The 18,782-nt window shown below is 40.3% G+C and overlaps 4 protein-coding genes across 7 annotated transcripts; 1 reads left to right on the plus strand and 3 right to left on the minus strand.

Annotated features, from left to right (window-relative positions):
• Positions 1 to 868: 868 nt before the first annotated feature.
• On the minus strand, positions 869 to 4,501 carry RB195_004395 (uncharacterized protein; the record flags this gene model as incomplete). 2 transcript variants are annotated; one of them, XM_064182219.1, is made up of 5 exons in its annotated part: positions 869 to 998; positions 1,053 to 1,150; positions 4,140 to 4,279; positions 4,360 to 4,399; positions 4,475 to 4,501. In XM_064182219.1, the coding sequence occupies 5 exons, from the start codon at positions 4,499 to 4,501 to the stop codon at positions 869 to 871; spliced, it is 435 nt and encodes a 144-aa protein (XP_064033486.1). The 2 variants fall into 2 exon arrangements, with proteins under 2 accessions (XP_064033486.1, XP_013295995.2); XM_013440541.2 differs by lacking the exons at positions 4,140 to 4,279; positions 4,360 to 4,399; positions 4,475 to 4,501 and adding an exon at positions 1,221 to 1,346.
• A 1,789-nt stretch (positions 4,502 to 6,290) lies between these two features.
• Positions 6,291 to 8,634, plus strand: RB195_004396 (uncharacterized protein; the record flags this gene model as incomplete). 3 transcript variants are annotated; one of them, XM_064182222.1, is made up of 6 exons in its annotated part: positions 6,291 to 6,383; positions 6,543 to 6,634; positions 7,214 to 7,289; positions 7,344 to 7,447; positions 7,509 to 7,581; positions 8,341 to 8,634. In XM_064182222.1, the coding sequence occupies 6 exons, from the start codon at positions 6,291 to 6,293 to the stop codon at positions 8,632 to 8,634; spliced, it is 732 nt and encodes a 243-aa protein (XP_064033487.1). The 3 variants fall into 3 exon arrangements, with proteins under 3 accessions (XP_064033487.1, XP_064033488.1, XP_064033489.1); XM_064182220.1 differs by lacking the exons at positions 6,543 to 6,634; positions 8,341 to 8,634 and adding an exon at positions 7,942 to 7,986 and having other exon boundaries at positions 7,206 to 7,289; XM_064182221.1 differs by lacking the exons at positions 6,291 to 6,383; positions 6,543 to 6,634; positions 7,214 to 7,289; positions 7,344 to 7,447; positions 7,509 to 7,581 and having other exon boundaries at positions 8,329 to 8,634.
• Positions 8,635 to 12,607: 3,973 nt separating this feature from the next.
• On the minus strand, positions 12,608 to 15,139 carry RB195_004397 (uncharacterized protein; the record flags this gene model as incomplete). Its single annotated transcript, XM_064182223.1, has 7 exons — positions 12,608 to 12,737; positions 12,792 to 12,889; positions 12,960 to 13,044; positions 14,526 to 14,608; positions 14,777 to 14,922; positions 15,002 to 15,041; positions 15,116 to 15,139. The coding sequence occupies 7 exons, from the start codon at positions 15,137 to 15,139 to the stop codon at positions 12,608 to 12,610; spliced, it is 606 nt and encodes a 201-aa protein (XP_064033490.1).
• Positions 15,140 to 17,370: 2,231 nt separating this feature from the next.
• RB195_004398 (uncharacterized protein) lies at positions 17,371 to 17,664 on the minus strand (the record flags this gene model as incomplete). The annotated part of the gene is made up of 1 exon (XM_064182224.1): positions 17,371 to 17,664. The coding sequence occupies one exon, from the start codon at positions 17,662 to 17,664 to the stop codon at positions 17,371 to 17,373; it is 294 nt and encodes a 97-aa protein (XP_064033491.1).
• Between the last annotated feature and the right edge of the window lie 1,118 nt (positions 17,665 to 18,782).

An 18,782-nucleotide genomic window follows, 5' to 3' on the forward strand; every position in this document is an offset into this window, starting at 1 on the left:
TCCGTGAATTTCATACCACAAAAGAAACAACTACGATTATAAATGCAGAAGATTGCGTAGTCAACACAGTCAACGACAAGGAAATTCGAAACAGACTCTCCGCGAGCAAGCTGAGGTTACTACAGAAGGGAGAATTTGCCGGATTCACAAGCTTTAATGCTTGCTGGATGCCCTTTATTAAGATTTAACTGATACAAAATCTGAGCAAGTTGTTTGCCACTATTTCTGCTCTCACCCTCTCAATTCTGATAATCCTAACTTGGAAACGACTGAACCTTCGCGGCTTGTGTGTAGTTCCCGTCATAGCAGTAGAATGAGATTCCTGTTTTATGTTTCGCCTTCATTTTGCATTACATTACATACATGCATACATCTAAGCTAAATAATCAAAGCTAGGCATATATGGCCACATATGCATAGAATAAATTGGCAAAAGGCGCTGAGTGAGCTTTCGATTAAAGCACTCCTTATTTCCACCACATTCCCTTTCTTCATGTCGCGCGACTTTTCACCTGCTCTACGTCGCACCCCCTTCTATAGGAATCTGGTGACAATCAACTGATTGAAGAATATTGGATTTCCTCCAGCAGAGCAAAAGCTGACGGAAGAACTTTATTCTCTATCATTACTTGATGCAGCCTCTTCGAGCTAACTAGAAAATGGATTCGATGAGAAGGATTTTCTCAAATTCACTTTTCATTTCATTCACCATTTAGGATTTCATGTAAAGACAACACATACGATCTGTGGAAAAAAATAAAGGTATATTATCACACTCTTACCCTTTTAATGAGTACTTATTTATTGTGACGAACATTACTATAAATCATGTATAAATCATATAAAGGGAATGGTTGTCTTAATACTGTCACTTCTCCTTGATGTAGCACAAGGGATATTTACAGGTCGCTGGAGTCACATAGTCACAGTCTTCATCATGTCCAATTCTACATTTTTGCTTGTCTCCTATTTTTTCTATATCAAAATCATCAGGAGCCCTGAAAAAAGCCAATCAAGTCGAAATACACGAACTATATAGTACAGATACATACTTTTTGTCAAACAGGCAGACACCTTTCACGAGACATTTAGATTTCTTTTCAATGCCTTTGACCCAGCAGCCATAGCGTGTTGCTTCTGGATATATCATCTAAAATAAAAAAGTGGAAATTTTATCCTTCCGGTACGACAAGTAATATGACGAAAAATAATTGCATAACCTGTTTCAAAACTGTCCTGTTGCTTCTAATAAGAGCTGCCAAAGCGTACACAGAAGTGAATGTAGGGTGTCTACTGTCGAGTATACTAAACGGTATTGATTTTGCATGTTGCGAGTGTCCCTCCATGGCAAAGGGAGGAGAAAATAGTTGGCACGAAATGATAGAAGAGCTTATAGCTACTAGTACTGCTATTAGTCCCTTGGTTGTGACAGGAAGAAAAAGGAGAATTGTAAGAATAAGAAAAATTGTACTGCGATTATAAACTCTTCTTGGATAGGTTGCTTCTGAATGAAGGATAGGAGTCTGATATTCTGCTCCTCGAGGGAAGAATATCAATATGATGCAAAGCATCGCCGTTTTTATGAGCTTTATCATTTTTTTTCGCAAACCCGTGCTTATTATTAAACCAGTCTGAACGTCCGGCTAAAGCCGGACTTCAGACTTTCTGTGGTGCTTGCTTCGCTCGCTTCACTGATCAACGAAAATTGTTATTAGCGCCGTTTTCTTGAAACTGGAGTCGTGCATCTCCACCAATCTTTCTTCTTTTTTATGTTATAACTAAAAGCGAAAGATTTCATATTCTTCTTTTTAACCGCGTCAGTCCTAGATTTGGAGAACATTCGAACTTCAGCTTCAAACACTTCTTATCAATATATTATAAACAAAATTTGAAAGTATCACAAGAAATATGGGTTTTCCTCCTGTTTTCCCCAAACAGTTATCAAAGGATGATGTTCTGACATAAAATGACGTGAAAGACATCATCCTACTGACAAAGATAATGTTCCACGTCAGATCACGTAAACATCTTGCTACTATTTAAGCAGCCGTTTGCATGCGTGTTTCCATTTTCTAAGAACGGTATGCTACAAACTTGAGACGAACGAAGATGGAAGGTGAAGTCATAAAAGTGAAGAGCAAAGCGCCCAGTGGTCACGGCTATAAAACGGCTGCAACCACTTATCTTTTGCGTCATGCACACTATGTTATTGCGCACCAATGACCGGGTACTCCGACGCCGGTAGATCCGTCGCACCCCCTTCTATAGATATCTGGCGCCGGTGCACGAATCCGACGCTGGTAAACCCGTCCCATCCCATATTATGGCTATTCGGCGCCGGCCCTCCAATCTGACGCCGTTGGACCCGTTGCACCCCTTTCTGTAGGTATCTGGCGCCTGTGGATCCGTCGCGCCCGCTTCTATAGGTATCTGGCGCCAGTGGACCCGTCGCGCCCCCTTCTATAGGTACCTGACGCCGGCGCACCAATCCGACACCGCGGGACCCGTCGCAATCCATTTCATAGCTATCTGACCCCAGCGCACCAACCCGACGCCGGGTGGTCCCGTCGCACCCCCTTTTTCGAATTTCGTGACACACAGACAAACACACACACACACGGACTAAGTTCGTTATTATATATCATGATGGTCTTGTTAACCATTGAATTGTATGTGGTATTAGTCTCTTTTCTCTCGAAAACACAAAAATAATGGACTTCAAGAGAACGACTTCAAAATGATATCGCAAGGCCATTGAAGAAAGAAAGGAAAAATTTACCTTCCCACAGCCAACGTATAACCTCGAAAACAAACAAACGAATTCACATATCACAGCTGCCCCAGAGCGGTTTTATTTCGTTTCGATGAAAATTTGTTTTTAAGGGTTTTGAGAGTGTTAAAAAATGTTCGGGAGAAAAGCAACTATCTTGTATTAAAAGGCATAATATAACCCAGAAAAAGTAAAAAAACAAAAAAAAACCAGATAACGTTTGTTCGCTCGATAGGTGTGCTCCATAGATCAAGGTGATCCCCTCTGATAGTTGTAGAAAATCAAAAGATCGAAAGATCGATCAAAAATCCCCAATGTCCGTAAAGTGCGGCGTTGTATTGCTGTGTTTATTTTTGTCTCCTACATAAAAAAAACAGCAGAACCGCCGCTCTGTAAGTGTTTGGTCGTAACACTAGCACGACTTCGTTCTCGAACTCAAAGCCATCGATGGTGCCATGCAGCTACGCATCCCCTAATTTGTGCGCGCTTAAACCCAGCTACATTCTTAAAACTTGGGAAAATTTTGAAAGCTCGGTCTAGGTGAGTTGTTCTACTCTTCTTTGTATATGAAACATACACAAACTCGCAAAAGCATAGATATATCAACAAAAATTTCCAGTGTTCTACAAATAAGTAAATGGATTACACAGAAAAATCACTGGCCAGGTATGAGAGCACGTAAAACAGAATGGTCAGGGAGAGGATGCGTAAGCGAATTAAAAATCATTCTCAGAGTAGTGAAAAAAGGTCGATGGTGAATATATTTAAGAGGACAAATAATAAGTTAGGGCGAAGGTGTGACGGGTGTTACGCAATCGGTTAGAGGTCCGCTGTAGCCACATGGTCGATGGTTCGAAACCGCCCTGGTGGACACCAAGCCTTTCATCCCTCCGAGGTCGATAACTTGGTACCAGACTTGTGTGGGAGGATAAAAACACTGCCTTGATCATCGGCGGCCCCCTCAAGTCATTGTATAGGAAAATACGCATTGTAAAATCCCCAGCGATTACGGATTGCACGAAAACGCGTTGGCGTATTAAAAGTGATATGATATGCCAGTGACTTTATCTTTTTCATAATTAGTTATATTATGTTCCAAAACTAATGCTAGATAGAACGTACCGTTGAAATTTTATTAATGGCTCCGATGGAGCAGTGGAATTAGGCTTCAAGGCAACACGAGCTTTTTTCTGGAGGGATTTCGTGAAGAGCTAAAGTGTTGTATGTTACTAGTCAAAAATAACTATTCCATGTAAATATGCTCGAAAACACTTGAGAAAAGAGGTTACTGCAGTCATTTATCAAATTCGTGTCAAATACTTGTTCCAAATTGCAAGAAGCAGAAAAAAAAAAGTTAGTTACTACTCACAAGACCATACATTTTTCCTCCTGGGCCCAAATACACTTTCTGGTATTCTCGACCTAGAGCCGCATTAAAACGAAGTTCTCTCCAGAAGATACTCAGCTGACGGAAGTGTTCTTCCCGATTCAATATTTTGCATTTTTTCTCTAAAGTATTCGATAGTAGTAGGTGTATAATCGTAAGAGCCGGTTTCTCCAACTAGGAACTTTTCATATCGTCTGCTTACCAGAATTTTGACCAGCAATCAGAAGAAACACATGGGTCACCTAGAAAAAGGATTAGTATAAAAAGTTACATAAAAGAAAACTCTAAGGCTCAAAATTATTGAAAATGTAACTAACGAAGACGACGATAAGCAGCGCTTGCATTTCGACGGTGAGAAAGACCAGTCGAGGTCGCTTAAATACTATTCGTCCTTGTTGCAAAGCGATCCGGCTTTTTTAAAATTTTTCTCACTTCGACCGGCCTTCAACCGGTAATCCAGACTGCATATAGTATGATATCTGTAATAATCGTAGGATTGAGGACACATCGACCCAAATTTTTATGATTTTACTAAAACATAAAGTATTAGCGCGTTCCGAATGGTGTCACAGCAGTAGCCGAAACGTTTTCAATCAGCAAAACTACTTCTTCTGGAACTTCTGTATCTCAGAACTGGTTTCACTAAAATTTAGTGTTTCCGCATAAGAATAATTTTTCATTTTGTTGAGTTACAACGAACTGCTTAGATGAACGTAATCACAATAGTCGAAGGAGAAACTCGCCCTTGCTTCACATAGATTATCCATGAGTCAGGTGAAGATCCAAACAGATTCGAACCCTCTCTCTTTAGCGCTCATGGAATCTGATTATTATCTTTTACTTATCAAAGTCTCAACATCCGTCGTCACATCGAAGAGGCGGATTCGTGCACGAGCAGATTTCAACTAGCTGATTTCTGTTCCAAATCGTTATCCCCACAGTTCAAATGTCAAAAAAATCTCAAATGTGTCCTGTTCGGGAAATTATGTTTTTCCTTTAGTTTTGTGTAATCATCCTTGGTTTGGTTTTAACTTTCGCTCCCAAAAATAACCTGAAGCATAGATCAATAATTGCTAAAAAGGAGTTTTTTTTTCTAGAAAATTGGTGTGAACAGGCATAAGATTGTTAGAAACAGTTGAATAGAAATTTCGAGGAGGTATACACTTCTGTGTGTAAAGCGAAAAAAAAAACAAAATCAAAAGAAAGAAGAAAACTACGAAAAAATCAAAGTAGAACTGAGTATTTCTTCCTTATACTCAATGCATAATTCAGTAGTTTTTCAGTGTTTCAGTTTCAGTGTTTCATATTCATGTTTAATACATTTGCAAAAATCATGGTTGTTTCGTTCTTCGTACGATTTCAGCAATTAGGCGAGCATGCCGCTAAATACTAGTTAAATTGGGCAATTTGTTTGGGATAAATGAACAGTTCGTGTTTTGTGGAAGCATGTAAGAAATAGAAACAATCAATTTTGTTCCGCTCTACGTCTGTATCGAACTAAAAGCTTTTATTTGTGCCTCGTGTCTTGACTATTTTCTTATAAACAAATTGTTGTTCTGCTGTTGAAATAAAAACTCCCTTATCTAATGAGGGATTAGTCTTTATCCAATTAAAATAAAGAATTATTCTTGGCTTCGAACAGCTACAGCAAGCTGCAGATGCGAATCCGCAAACAAAAGCAGGATATAGATACAGAAGGTTTTTGTAAATTGTTGATAACTATTAGGTACGGTACATAAACGTGTCCTCAATCCTATTACTGTAGGTATTTTATGGTGATTAGAACACAAAAGGCCAGATAATCGGTAAACAGAAATCGCTAATCGCTTCGCCCACTTGGATGAAATGTATTTAAGCGACCCTGACTGATCGTTCCTCACCTGCAACATGAAAACGAATCTTCTCGTTTACGTTAGTTGCACTGCTAGTCATTTCTAGCTTTAGATTCCTCAAATGTGTACTTTCTAACATTTTTATTTCTAGATTGCTTCTCTGGCTCTTCTGAGCTCTAGTCATGGTAAGAAACAGTAATAGGAAGCTGTCGATGAAAACTGACTTTTCTTATGATAGGGAATTCGTTGGAATGCAAGACACCGACAGGGAACGATCTGGAGGATCACCTAGTCTACATAGATGCATTCTATCAAGAACTTCGTCATCGTGCAGCTAGAGGTGGAAGAATACCAGGGAGAGCCTTTGGGGCCTGGAGGACAGATGTACGCGCTCGTAAGTGTGTTCATTGTTTCCTACAGAGCAAAACAAATATTCGAGCGTTGCGGTAAATAAATACTGCAGATGACATTGATTAACAGTATAAGAAGATGCTCATGATCCTCTGAGTTCTATGAAATAGTTTCATTTGCAGAGTTATGTAGTGCACTTTAGAAACGAAACAAAACCCTATACGGAATGGCTGAGAAGGAGATTAAGGAACGCTTTCTGAACCCACGAGAGTATGGCTTGTTCAGATTTGATGGGTAGGTTTCCTTTCATATCTTATTTAAAGTGCAATGTACTTCCCATCGATTTGCACACAGGTGTTCTTTTTCCTTAGTCTGTCGATCATAGTGAGCACAGTCTATGAAATACCCCACCGGGGATGGTTTCCAAAGCTATGGTGGGTGATTACTCGCGCTTAGGTTTTAAAATAAATACTTACTTGCGCTTGGGTTCTTAAGTAACCTGAGCAGACAAATAAGGATCGTATAGGTTAGGCTGACTATTCGCACTGCGCTGAGAAGAAAAAGTTTGAAAATTTTGACTTTATTTTCCTTTTCCAGAACGACTTCGTGTCCTTGAGGAACTAGCCCTAGCTAATACACAGCGCAGCGGTGGTTTTGCACCCTCGTGTGTAGTTCGAAATCTTACTAGAGCGAACCAATCCTTCTCGATGGAATAGCGTCAAACTTGCCTGGGAGGATTTGAGTGCTGACTTGTTATCTCAGTAAACCTCAGTTGATTCCGCAATGAAATCGTGCCCGCAGGCGCATCCTTCATTGATCGATGCCGTATACTTTTTCCGTCGTACTTATTCAATGTATTGTCCAGACTTATAGTGAATACGAAGGTCGCGATTCTCCTGTCGACGGCTTAGCTAAACTACTGAAAAGCAATAAGGCAGTCAAACAACAGGTAATGCTAGTCTTTCCTATGCGGTATTATGTTATTGAGTCCCAACTGTTTCAGATGATATATCCAAAAGCTACACAATATGCGTGTACGCTGCTAGTATTCAGAAATGATTCAAGTAATGCTTGTCAGCAGAAAGTTCTGTGTATACTCGACAAAGTGTACGTTCCTCTTTTAGAAAGCTCGTGTATTTCAACACAAAAAATGTATATAGTTTTCTAGGGCTCCAGCGAAATATGAAATGGAGGGAACGGCATGTAACCAGAACAGTGACTGCACTTATATAAGACCCGCGGTTTGTCTAAGTCCCTTGTGCTACACATATTAAAAACATCACATGAAGATGATTGTTCCATTTATGGGAGGAATAATTCTCTGCATTTTTTCCTGAATTTGAAATGCAAAGGAACACGCAATAAACAGTACTTGCAAAATATTTCTCTCAATTTTGTTCTCTTTAGTTGTTAAATAGAAATGTCAAGTGGACAAAACGGGCAAATTCGAAAACTCGTCTTTTCCTTCAATCGAGATCGAGATAATCAAGGAGCCAATTTGCTGCTGAAAGTTAACAATTGTTCTCCAATAAGAATTGTAAGATAGGACGATACAGAAGTCGAAAATTTGTTCTAAGCTTTAGTTTTGGTTAAAATTCTAGGGAAGATTGATTAGTACCGGATTTGCTGAACATCCCACACTCTAGTTAGTTGATGATACTTCTCATAGGATTTTTCAGCAGTGAATGAACGGCAGAGAGAATATTCTTCAATGCTAGTTTATATGACAGTATAGCTTTGTCCTAAGCACAAGAAATAAGAGTTCACCACTCTCATCTGTTCTTTTTATTCACAGCACTTTTCACTTTGAGAAAGAGGCGGGGCAGATTTTGCTAAGAATCAAAGTATGTGACACATGTTGTATTAGGCTGGACAGAAAGTCTTGTCACCCATTTTTCGAAACTTCCAGAGCTTTCCATTTTTGGGCGAAACCCATGTTGCACCTTGTTTTAGTTGTAGAACATTCTCGAAGCTTCTCCTTAATAGGTATGTATAGCCAGAGGGCCTCCCTTAACTTTAATCACGGTGTTACGCAAGAGCAACTTCGAGCTATCATTTTCTATGAATGGCGTGGCGACATTGGAGCAACAGCAGCAGCCCACAACAGAGCAACAGCAGATTGGACGAGGGCACCACTACCTTTACGACTGTCAAGCGCTGGTTCACTCGCTTTGCAGGCGGAGACACCGACTTTGAAGAAAAGCACCGGTCGGGACGTACAGAAAAGTGCTGGCTCAATGGATCCTTCACACTTTTACGGATGGCAGCCGGCTTACAAGGGTATCCACATGTAAATCTCTCTTTCTTCGCCCGCATCGAAAGGAGTTTTTCGAAGATCTTATTACTGGAGATGAGAATTGCGTACTCTGCTACTCTAACGCGCACCGTCCCGTGTGGCTCCCTCGAGGAGAAGACCCGCCGACGCAAGCCAAATCGGACCTCCATTCCAAGAAATGTCTCCTTTGTTGCGGTCGAGATGAGCTTGGGTGCATCTCCTCCATGATAATGCTAGGCCCCATGTAGCTAAGGATACCCATGACAAACTGGAAGATTTAGGCTGGGACACGGTGCCCCATCCCTCCTATTCTCCCGATCCTGCCCCCTAGGACTACCACTTATTCCGGCCTCTCAATTCTTTCCTAGCTATGAAAAAAATCTTCACCAAGTTTGAATAAGTCGAACAGGTGGTCAGGGGCTTATCGTCCCAGTTCTGGGAGAAGGGGATCGCTGTCCTGCCCATTAGGTGGGGCACTGTTGTAACTGATAATGGTGTTCATACTATTGATTAATTTCTATTGTTAGCTGAGTAAAAAATAAGACAGAAAAAATGACAAATGGTGACAAAGACTTTCTGTCCAGCCTAACAGTTTTAGGTGACTTTTTCACATGTGGGAAATCTCGCTGAAAGATGGCAATAGATCACAATAGATCATAGTATGTTTTCTGTTTGACTTTGATAGCAACTGCCTTTTGCAAAATGGCCATATGATCTGCTCCTAGAGTTTCGTGAGCGGTCATCTGAAAAAAAGACCCTATTTGTTGGCAAGAACTTGGCTATTCCCCTTGTTATTAGACTCATTCCATTATAAACAGACCTCGACTGATCGGTGATTCACTGTTCTATCACCGTTACTGAAAACAATACAGCGGTACAGCGGTGTTTAGATGGACCAGAGACTCTTCTCTCTTAAAATGTCCAAGTGAATTTAGAGTTTTTCGAGAAGATGGTAAAGGATGCATTGTCGCGGGAAGAGAGGATTCCTGAAATACAGGCGGTCCTCGGTCAGGGAGGAGTGACATATAGATTGCTTAGATGGATACTTAGAACGGGTACATTGAACATCAGGGTGCAGTAAACCCTAGTCTCCTGCTAGATCCAGATTCTGTTTCGTTTAGGCAGCCAACTTACATTGTTCCCAACCAATAGGATAATTGACATCGTGGAAGAATTATCCAACTTTGGCTAACTGAAAGAGGTATTTCCGGACGATGGTTACAGAAGAATTTCAATTACATCAAGATTCACTGTGAATCGGTCAGCGCAGCAGCAACACATAAAAATCAAAAGGAGTGTCATTTTTGATTCCTAAGCTGCTTTGAGCTATCGCTTATACGAGGTAGACCATAAATAAGCTTAGGTAGAGAAGAACTCGCTATAAATAGTAAAATGTTTCGTACAGATCCAGGAAGTTCGATCAGTCTGAGCTGATGTGATTGTGTGATTGGAAATACTTCGCGAAATCACATCTTCTTTCCATCCTTGCCAAAAAATCTCATCATTGATAATAAGTTTCTACTTGATACTACTTGGGGCGGATGTGGCGCAGTCGCTTAGAGGTCAGCTGCAGCCACACAACCGATGGTTCAAAAACATCTTAGTGCAAACCAAGCCTTTCACCCCACGGGATCCATAAATTGGTACTAGATATGCCTGGAGGATAAAAACACTGAATTCATCGTCGGCTGGCCCCCACAAGTCATTGTATAAGTCAACAGGTGTTCCAAAACCCCAACGATTACGAGTTCCAGTAAAACGGCGCACACCAAATGGACTAATATGCCAATGACTTTATCCGTTTTATCCTTTTTAACGCTGTCCTTGAGATTTTCCGCACAATTTGATCTGGTGACATTGAATGGATGTTATTCGGGTGTTGTCTCTAAATCATTTTTCGTTCTTTAGTATCATTTTGTCTGATTCTATAAGTGTGCGCAGTGAGAAAGATATTGTCAGCGTTCATAAATATTGAAATATTTGCATTTTCGGGAAAAAAATTAACTAATGAACTCACAATGTGTAGTTCTTGTCAACCATTCTCGCCAAAATTCCGTTGTTATTTCATGCAGCAACACTTGGGAACTGAAAAGCTAACGAAGTGAAGGACCTACGGACTGGGTGTACTGATAAAGCTGACGAGCGAGGGTTAAAGATATGCGGCAAGCCGGTGTACAGAACGCCTTGAGAGTTGTGGAAATACCACTAGCGAATCTCAAATGGTACTTCAGCTACTGCACAGTTGTGCATATGGTCGACTTTGTACAATTTCCAGCTGCGTGATTTGCCTATATGTCAGAGAGAAGGGTTGCGTGGTATCAGGAGTGGTGTATCGCATCACGTGCAGGCCGTGTGTTGACGATTATATAGCAGGAAGGGTACGTATTGAGGCCAAGAAACACTTAGGTAATTTCGCAAAATCTAAACCCTCTGCCACACTTGGAGCACGGCGTAAAATATGTCATCAAAACTCCGAAATAAAGTTAGAAATTACGATACTATCTTTCGAGTACGAGATCGTTGCGCGCAACCACTAGAGGCATTTGTCCACCAAAAATCATAAAACGAAGAGAAATAATAAGTGCAATGCGGTAAGCTACTGTGCGATAATACTGCGGTACGGCGACATCCGACGCTGTGCGACCTATCTCACCCCATTTTTTCGAATTTTCGAATTCGTGACACACACACACACACACAGAGAAACACAGGAACACACCACACACACAGAGACACAAACACAAACACACGTGAGAGAATACAATAGAAGATGAAATCTGAACGATGAGCAACATCTCGCCTTGCCTGAAAGCTACATGGTACGCAGAAATGAAAGAGATTACAAAAACATACTATCTAGTTATCTTAGAACAGTCCTTAAAATTCTTTATCTTATTTATTTCAAAATATTTAAAAATGATATACTTATCGCTATGTAAATACTTGAAAATAGCGTAAATAATGACACCATCATCATATTTCAATGTATTTAAGAGCTTGAGCATAATTGTTAATCTGTCTATAAAATCAGAATAGAATTGACAATTTCCTTTATAATAGTGGAAGACCTTAACACTATACGACAACCAAAAAATGCCGTCCTTGGCTGTATTATCTGAAACATTAGCATAAAGTTTAACATTTCTATTGTTTAGAAGAAGAATGACGTAATCTGTAGCCCAGCTGCCATGTCATATTTTTCCAGCTTGTCCGAAACGTCCATAGAACTGTATTTATCAGTCAAGAGGAAAAATGCAAGGCATTCAATGAAGACTAGAAAAAGAGATGTTGTTTGAAAAAAATTGCTGTAAAAATATCTTGGTTTTCAATTATACTATTCACGTTTCTAATAATTTGTTCGCCAAACCAAATTACTAGAAACACTGGGAATTCAAGAAATGTTGAAAATTAACTATATGTACTTCTGGTAGATGGTCAAAGTTTGCTGTGCTAGTTCGAGGACCAGTTGTTCTTGAGCAGTAAACTCGTGCGGTGGGAGTGAATTTTTTCAAAGACAAATTATAAATTTGAGTAAATTACTTTCTACTACTTGTTCCAGTGATTTGATAATTTCGTAAATTTTTCCTCGTTCGTACGCTGATCCGCACTTGACACCGATTCTTACAGTAAACAGTGTTGTTGCTATAATTTATGAGTTCATGGGACAGAGTTATGTGAATCGCGTGAATCACTACACTTCCGACCAAAATCAATTACCCAGTGTCAGCAAAATTCCTCTCATAATCGAAATCCAAAAAGTGCTTTTTCCCGAATTCATTCACGTACAAATAAATACATGCTCACCAAGATATTTCTCGTGCATTTTTCTGTCGTGGAGGTGAACGAAGGCACACAATCGATTATGCATAGTAATTTAATTGAAATAAGTTCTCCAGAAAACAGAATGTAAAAGACAATATCCACCATTTAATCATTTATTGTGACGAATACTACTATAAATCAAGGTAAAGTAAATAGTTGTCTTAACACTGTCAGTTCTCCTTGATGTAACACAAGGGATACTGACATGTCGCTGGTGTCACATAGTCACAACCTTCATCATGTCCAGTTCTACATTTTTCCTTGTCTCCTATTTTTTCTATATCAAAATCATCAGGAGCCCTGAAAAAAGCCAATCAAGTCGAAATACACGAACTATAGAGTACAGATACATACTTTTTGTCAAACAGGCAGACACCTTCCACGTAACATTTAGATTCTTTTATAACGCCTTCAACCCAGCAGCCATAGCGTGTTGCTTTTGGATATATCATCTAAAATAAAAAAGAGGAAATTTTATCCTTCCGGTACGACAAGTAATATGACGGAGAATAATTGCATAACCTGTTTCAAAACTGTCCCGTTGCTTCTAACAAGAGCTGCCAAAGCGTGCACAGAGGTGTATGTAGGATATTCACTCTCGAGCATACTAAACAGAATTGATTTTGCATGATAAAGGTTGTTCCTCGACGACATAGAGAGAAAAAAGACGAATGGGCACGAAATGATAGAAAACATTATAGCTGTTAGCCCTGTTATTAGTCCCTCGGTTGTGCTAGGTGAAGAAAATAGCACTGTGACTATGAGCTGTTCTTATGGATGTGTTTTTTCTGAATGAATGGCAAAGGATTTGATGCGCAGAGTTGTGTTAGTCATTAAAGGTCCAGATAACATTGGATTGTGCGTGCTATTAGTCTCTTTTTTCTCACAAACATAAAAAATAATGCGGTTTGGTAAGATGATGACAACAGTAGGCCATTGAAGAAGTAAAGGAAAAATTTGCGATCACAAGAATTGCTCCCAGGGCCAACTTATAACCTCAAAAACTAAAAGACAAATACGCTCACCACAGCTGCCACCAAGCGATTTTACGTCGTTTTCAATAAAAATTAGTTCTTTTTTTTAAGTTGAGCAAATGTTCGAAAGAAAAAACTACTACTCCTGCATGTAAAAGGCACGGTATAGCCTAAGAAAACTTAAAAACGGTTCAGATAACATTTGATTGCTCAACCTGATTGATAGGTTGATAGAGTGATCGCCATTTGGACCCTGATTTCAAAATCTTTTTTTTTTAATCTTAGCTCACGAATCTAAGAGGTTAGTTTGGAAAACGCTGGAGGCATTTTGGGTCCAAGCCAAAAATCCTAAAATGAACCGTAAGGGCGGATATCTCTTGATAACACGGGTATTCGCACCATACTTCAGATGGCTCTTTTGATTGGAATGAAACATTCGAATCTTTCGCTCTCGTGATCGATCAGTCAGCGGTCCATGCTAGGCGTCTCCGATCCAAGGTGAGCATTCAGTACAGTCGCTAAGTTGGTGGTTGAAAAAGTAGGCATGAAGTTTAACTGTTTAGTTATGGAGAGGTTGGGTCGTATAAATTGTGAATTGAGTCGCCCATTTCAGGCCCCTTAAGAAGCCGATTTTGCTGAAACTATTCAAAGCCAATAAAATTATTTAACAACCTGGTGTACAGCTGATTAGAAATCAATATGTTTATGTGTGTTTACTGCACAAAAAAGCAGAACCGTCGTTCTGTGAAAATTCGGCCATAACACTGTAACGGCTCCGTTCTCAAACCCGAAGCCGACCTCTGCCAGTGCCATATTGCTACGCATCCACTTATTTGTGCGCGGTTGGACTCAGCTGCTCTCTTACAACTCGGAAACATTTTAATAACATAGTATAGGCGGGTGATTCTGCTCTTTCTTGTATACGGAGCATACATAATCCCGCAAAAGTATACTTACATCAACAGAATTTTCGGTCTTCCTCAAGCACGTAAATCAATTTGGTCAAGGAGAGGATGCATAAACAAATGGAAGAGTATTAATCTCTGAGTAGTGAAAGAATGCATTTAAAAGGAGACAAGATTAGTTACATTATGTTTCAAACTATTGAACGTACCCTTGAAATTTGATGAACGGTTCCGATGTAGAACGGCGCTCCAACATCTCTTGAGCTTCTTTTTGTAGGGAGTCCGTGAGTTTCTGAAGTGTTGTATGTCACTAGTCAAGGCAACTATTTCGTGTAAATAAGATCCAAAAGAGACAGATTCAGAAATGAGTAAAGACACTATAGCAATCGTTTCTAACATTGCTGCCAAATGCTTGTATCACACTGCAAACAGCAAAGCAAAATAATTCGCTACTACTTACAAGACCATACATTTCTCCTCCTGGGCCCAAATACTGTGTTTGGTATTTTCGACCTAGAGCTGCCCTGAAACGCAGTTCCCTCCAGAAGATATTCAACTGATGTAAGTGTTGTTCCGGATTCGATATTTTGCATGTTCGCTGACTCGCTAAAGTAATCGGAATTAATAAGTATATGATAACAAAAGTCGGCTCCTCGAAGCAGAATTTTTCATATCCTCTGCTTACCAGAATTTTGACCAGCGGTCAGAAGAAACAAACAGGTCACCTAGAAAAAGGATTAGTATGAAAATTAACATAAAAGGAAACTCTAAGGCTCAAATTATCGATAATGTAACTAACGGAGACGATTAACGGCGCTTTCATTTCGACGGTGAGGAACGATCAAGCGAGGTCGCTTAAATATTGATCGTCCTCGTTGCAAACCGATCCGGGATTTGTAAAATTTTTCTCCCTTTAACCGATCATAAATCAGTAATTCGGACTGTATACAGTATAATATCTGTAATTATCGTAGGATTGAGAACACAGCGACCCAAATTTTCATAAGTTTACTAAAAACATAAAGTATTAGCACGTTCCGAATGGTACCACAGCTGTATCCGAAATGTTTTCAATGAACTACAGGATGGTTTACATGAGGTGTGACGCAAAAAGCTACCCATAACTTTGCACCAGTACACATCCCTCGATGGTGTTTGTGACTGCTGGCGATAGTGTCGAAACGAAACCTTAAAGACGATGGCTGAAGCTGCTCTTCTGAAATTAACATCGCGGCCGAAGTCGAGGAAGAGCACGCGTCTTTATGTAACTTCCTTTTGCTAGAATACATAAGATTGAAAAGCGGCTGGAGTAAATAAGCACATCTACCACATGCTCACTCGTAGCAATCAATACCCAAAAGTTCTGGTCTGTTCGAATTCTTTCTCAAAACTTTTTTTCCACCTCCTTCACCTTTTTTTCACCTTTTTCTCTTCCTTCTCATTATCAGGAAAAAATGATCGATCACGAAGAGTCATACGGATTATTTTGGCGCCTTAGCTGGCTATAAATAACAGGCTCTATATGAATTCCACATTCTGCCCACTCCTCCTTGCTGAAGAGCCTCGGGATAGAATAACCCTTGTCATTCCTAATTATTCTCTGCTTCCCAATCTATAATTACTCCTTCCGTCTAAGGGTAGAGGCGAAACGGAAGAATTGCTATATATTTTAAGCTACTTTTCCTGATATTCTATTCTGTAATCTAATTTCTATTATTCTACTTTACTAGAATTCTATTATTCTACTGTACTAAAATACTATCATATGCTTCACCGTAATCACTTTGCTATCGCCACGGCAGCGGTAGGTGGTCTCAATGCTGACCTTTAATATTGAGCGATCATGCGGTCACAGCGGAATCCCTTTCCAACTTTGGTATCCGCTCTTTATACAGAAAAATCGAAAAAAAAAACCAAAAAATCTCAAAGTTCTTCGTTACCCTGAGGAGTGTGCTTCGTGCACCGGCAGATTTCCTGTCCACAAAACATAGGACTACAATTATTTTTACCAATGTTTTTTTTTATTCTGATGAAAAGTCCTCTTTCGATGTGGGCTCTCCCATGCACACAAAGATACAGCAACAGCTCAGATGTTAAAAAATGTCTGGAATGTACCTTGGGAAAAGATCTTCTTTTTTTCTTAGTTTTACGCTATCTGCTTAACTTTTTTTTGTTGTCCTTCAAGTAAGCAAGAGGGTCGAGAATTAATTATGAAGGAGACAGAAGGAGCAGAAATTGAAAGGAACTGCATACTTCTGTGCACGACGTGAAAAAGAACGAAATCCAAAAAAATGCGAAAAAGCATGATATTAGAACTAGGAATGTCTTCCTGGTACGCAGTGTACAACTCAACAGTCGATGAATCTTGATGTTTTTAAATTCAGGTTCACTAGAGTTAAAAATAATAAAAATAACTGAAATCAGAGTCGTTTCGTTTTTCGTACTACTTTAACTTTATTATAACAGTAGACGTTACTTGTTAAAGTGTACAATTTGCTTGAACAGTTCGAGCGCCGCGAACATGGGACAAAAATAGGTGTCGCGAATTCCACGCGACTCTTTTCACAACATCCAAAGGGCGCGTGCAGCGGACGCGACAAAGGTCCCGCAGTTCTCCTCCGTTTCGTGCGCTTCTCGCTCCGCCCACTTTTCCCGCTATAAAAGGAGCCGTTCCGTATTTCGAAATCATTCATTCCATTAAGTCATCTGGCGAGCCATAACCGGAAGGAGCTCAAGGAACGGATGCGATCGATACGAACATCAGCGCAACTTTCGATCAATAACATTTGCCAAAGGGAGGAGGAGGAGCTGCAGCGAGAGAGAGGTATCTGGCGTCCCTTATGCTGTCCGGCGGAGTGGAACGCAGACTCCTGCGTCCAGGACTTCGCTCACATGTCCGGGGATTTGCACTTGCTGGGCCCCTAGTGAGTGGCTGGTTAGGCCCCGCCCCTTTAGTATTGTAGTTGTGTATATATGTGTAGAGTGGAATGAAGACTGAGTATGTACTCAGTGTGCTGGAGTGCAGTGGACTACACAGGAGCCACAAGGGAGTGACTAGGCAAACCGTACGTGCACGGCAAGTGTACGTACGTGTATTGCCAAGGGCTCAAAGAGCTCAGGCCGCAGGGCGGTGGCCAGCAGTACCGCACATGTGCCAGAGCCTAGTGTAAGGCCGGCATGAGGCCAGAGTAAGGGTAAAGTACAGAGAAGTACGGCGGTAGCCTTAGAGCCTCCCAAAGGACTGGCAAGTGCGGCAGCGAGTGAACCATCGAGGCCGGACGCAAGCCTGGTGGCTACCATGACCACATGCGGATATGCTCTAGCCCCGACTGTCCGCACACGTCGCATTCACCAGGGTGTTAGGGTCATGGTGCCAGTTCCTCACAGGACCCACACATCAATGAGTCTCCGGAACTGGACCTGGGAACCTAGCATCCGGGACAATAGGACCAAAGAATTTTTTCGACTCAACTTTTGAAGTTACAGCTTTAAAGTTGCATTTCTTCTGTGATTTGTGTTCCGATTATATTCGACTAAGCAATTTGTTGGTCTACAGTCCAAATAAAAAATATTCCCTATTTTGTTGAAATAAAGGATTTATTTAGTGTTATTTATTATTTATTAATCTTTTAATTTATCCTTTTATTTTCATTAAAATGAAGAATTAATTTTATTTTTCATTTTTTTGACTGACTGCAGAAAGGTGACGATACAAATTTGTAAACAATGGTAGGCTACTGCCACGAAGGATTTTGTAGTTTATTGAATTGTGTTAGATACGTGAGTGGTACAGGGTGGAACGAGCAGACGTGAATTGTTCCCTTGAATCTGTGCAAGTGTGTCACTCGTAGAAGTGTCCTCAATCCTATTATTATAGATACTTAATGCTGGCTACAACACAAAAATAACCAGACAAAGGAAAAAAAGAGACGGGACGGTTTGAAAACTTGCACGAAATAACGATTCTTTTCGTTTCCGTTAGCTGAATTGCTAGTAATTTCTTGACTCAGATACCCCAAATATATTGAATCTAACATACTTCTATTTCTAGATTGCTTATCTGACTCTTCTAAACTCTGGTTGAAATCATGGTAAGAAGCAGTAGTAAGAAATTGTCATTGAAAAGTGATTTTTCCTACGACAGGGAATGCGTTCGAATGCAAGACACCGAAAGGGAGCGATCTAGAGAAGCACCTAGACATCATTAATAAGTTTCATCTATAAATTCGTACTTATGCAGCGGAAGGTCGAGATTGGTTAAGAGTGCCACTGGGGAAAGGAGGACAGATGTATGCCCTCGTGAGTGTGCTCACTATTTCTTGGCGAGTAAAGGAAGACATATCCGATGTGGTGGAAAACAAGTACTGTAGATAGCATTGATTAACAGTTTAGAAAGGAATACATGACTCTCAGAGTTTCATGAAATAGTTTTGTATGCTATGTGATGTAGTGCATTTCAGATACGG

This window comes from Necator americanus, chromosome I, assembly GCF_031761385.1.
Source record: "Necator americanus strain Aroian chromosome I, whole genome shotgun sequence".
NCBI classification, from domain to species: domain Eukaryota; kingdom Metazoa; phylum Nematoda; class Chromadorea; order Rhabditida; family Ancylostomatidae; genus Necator; species Necator americanus.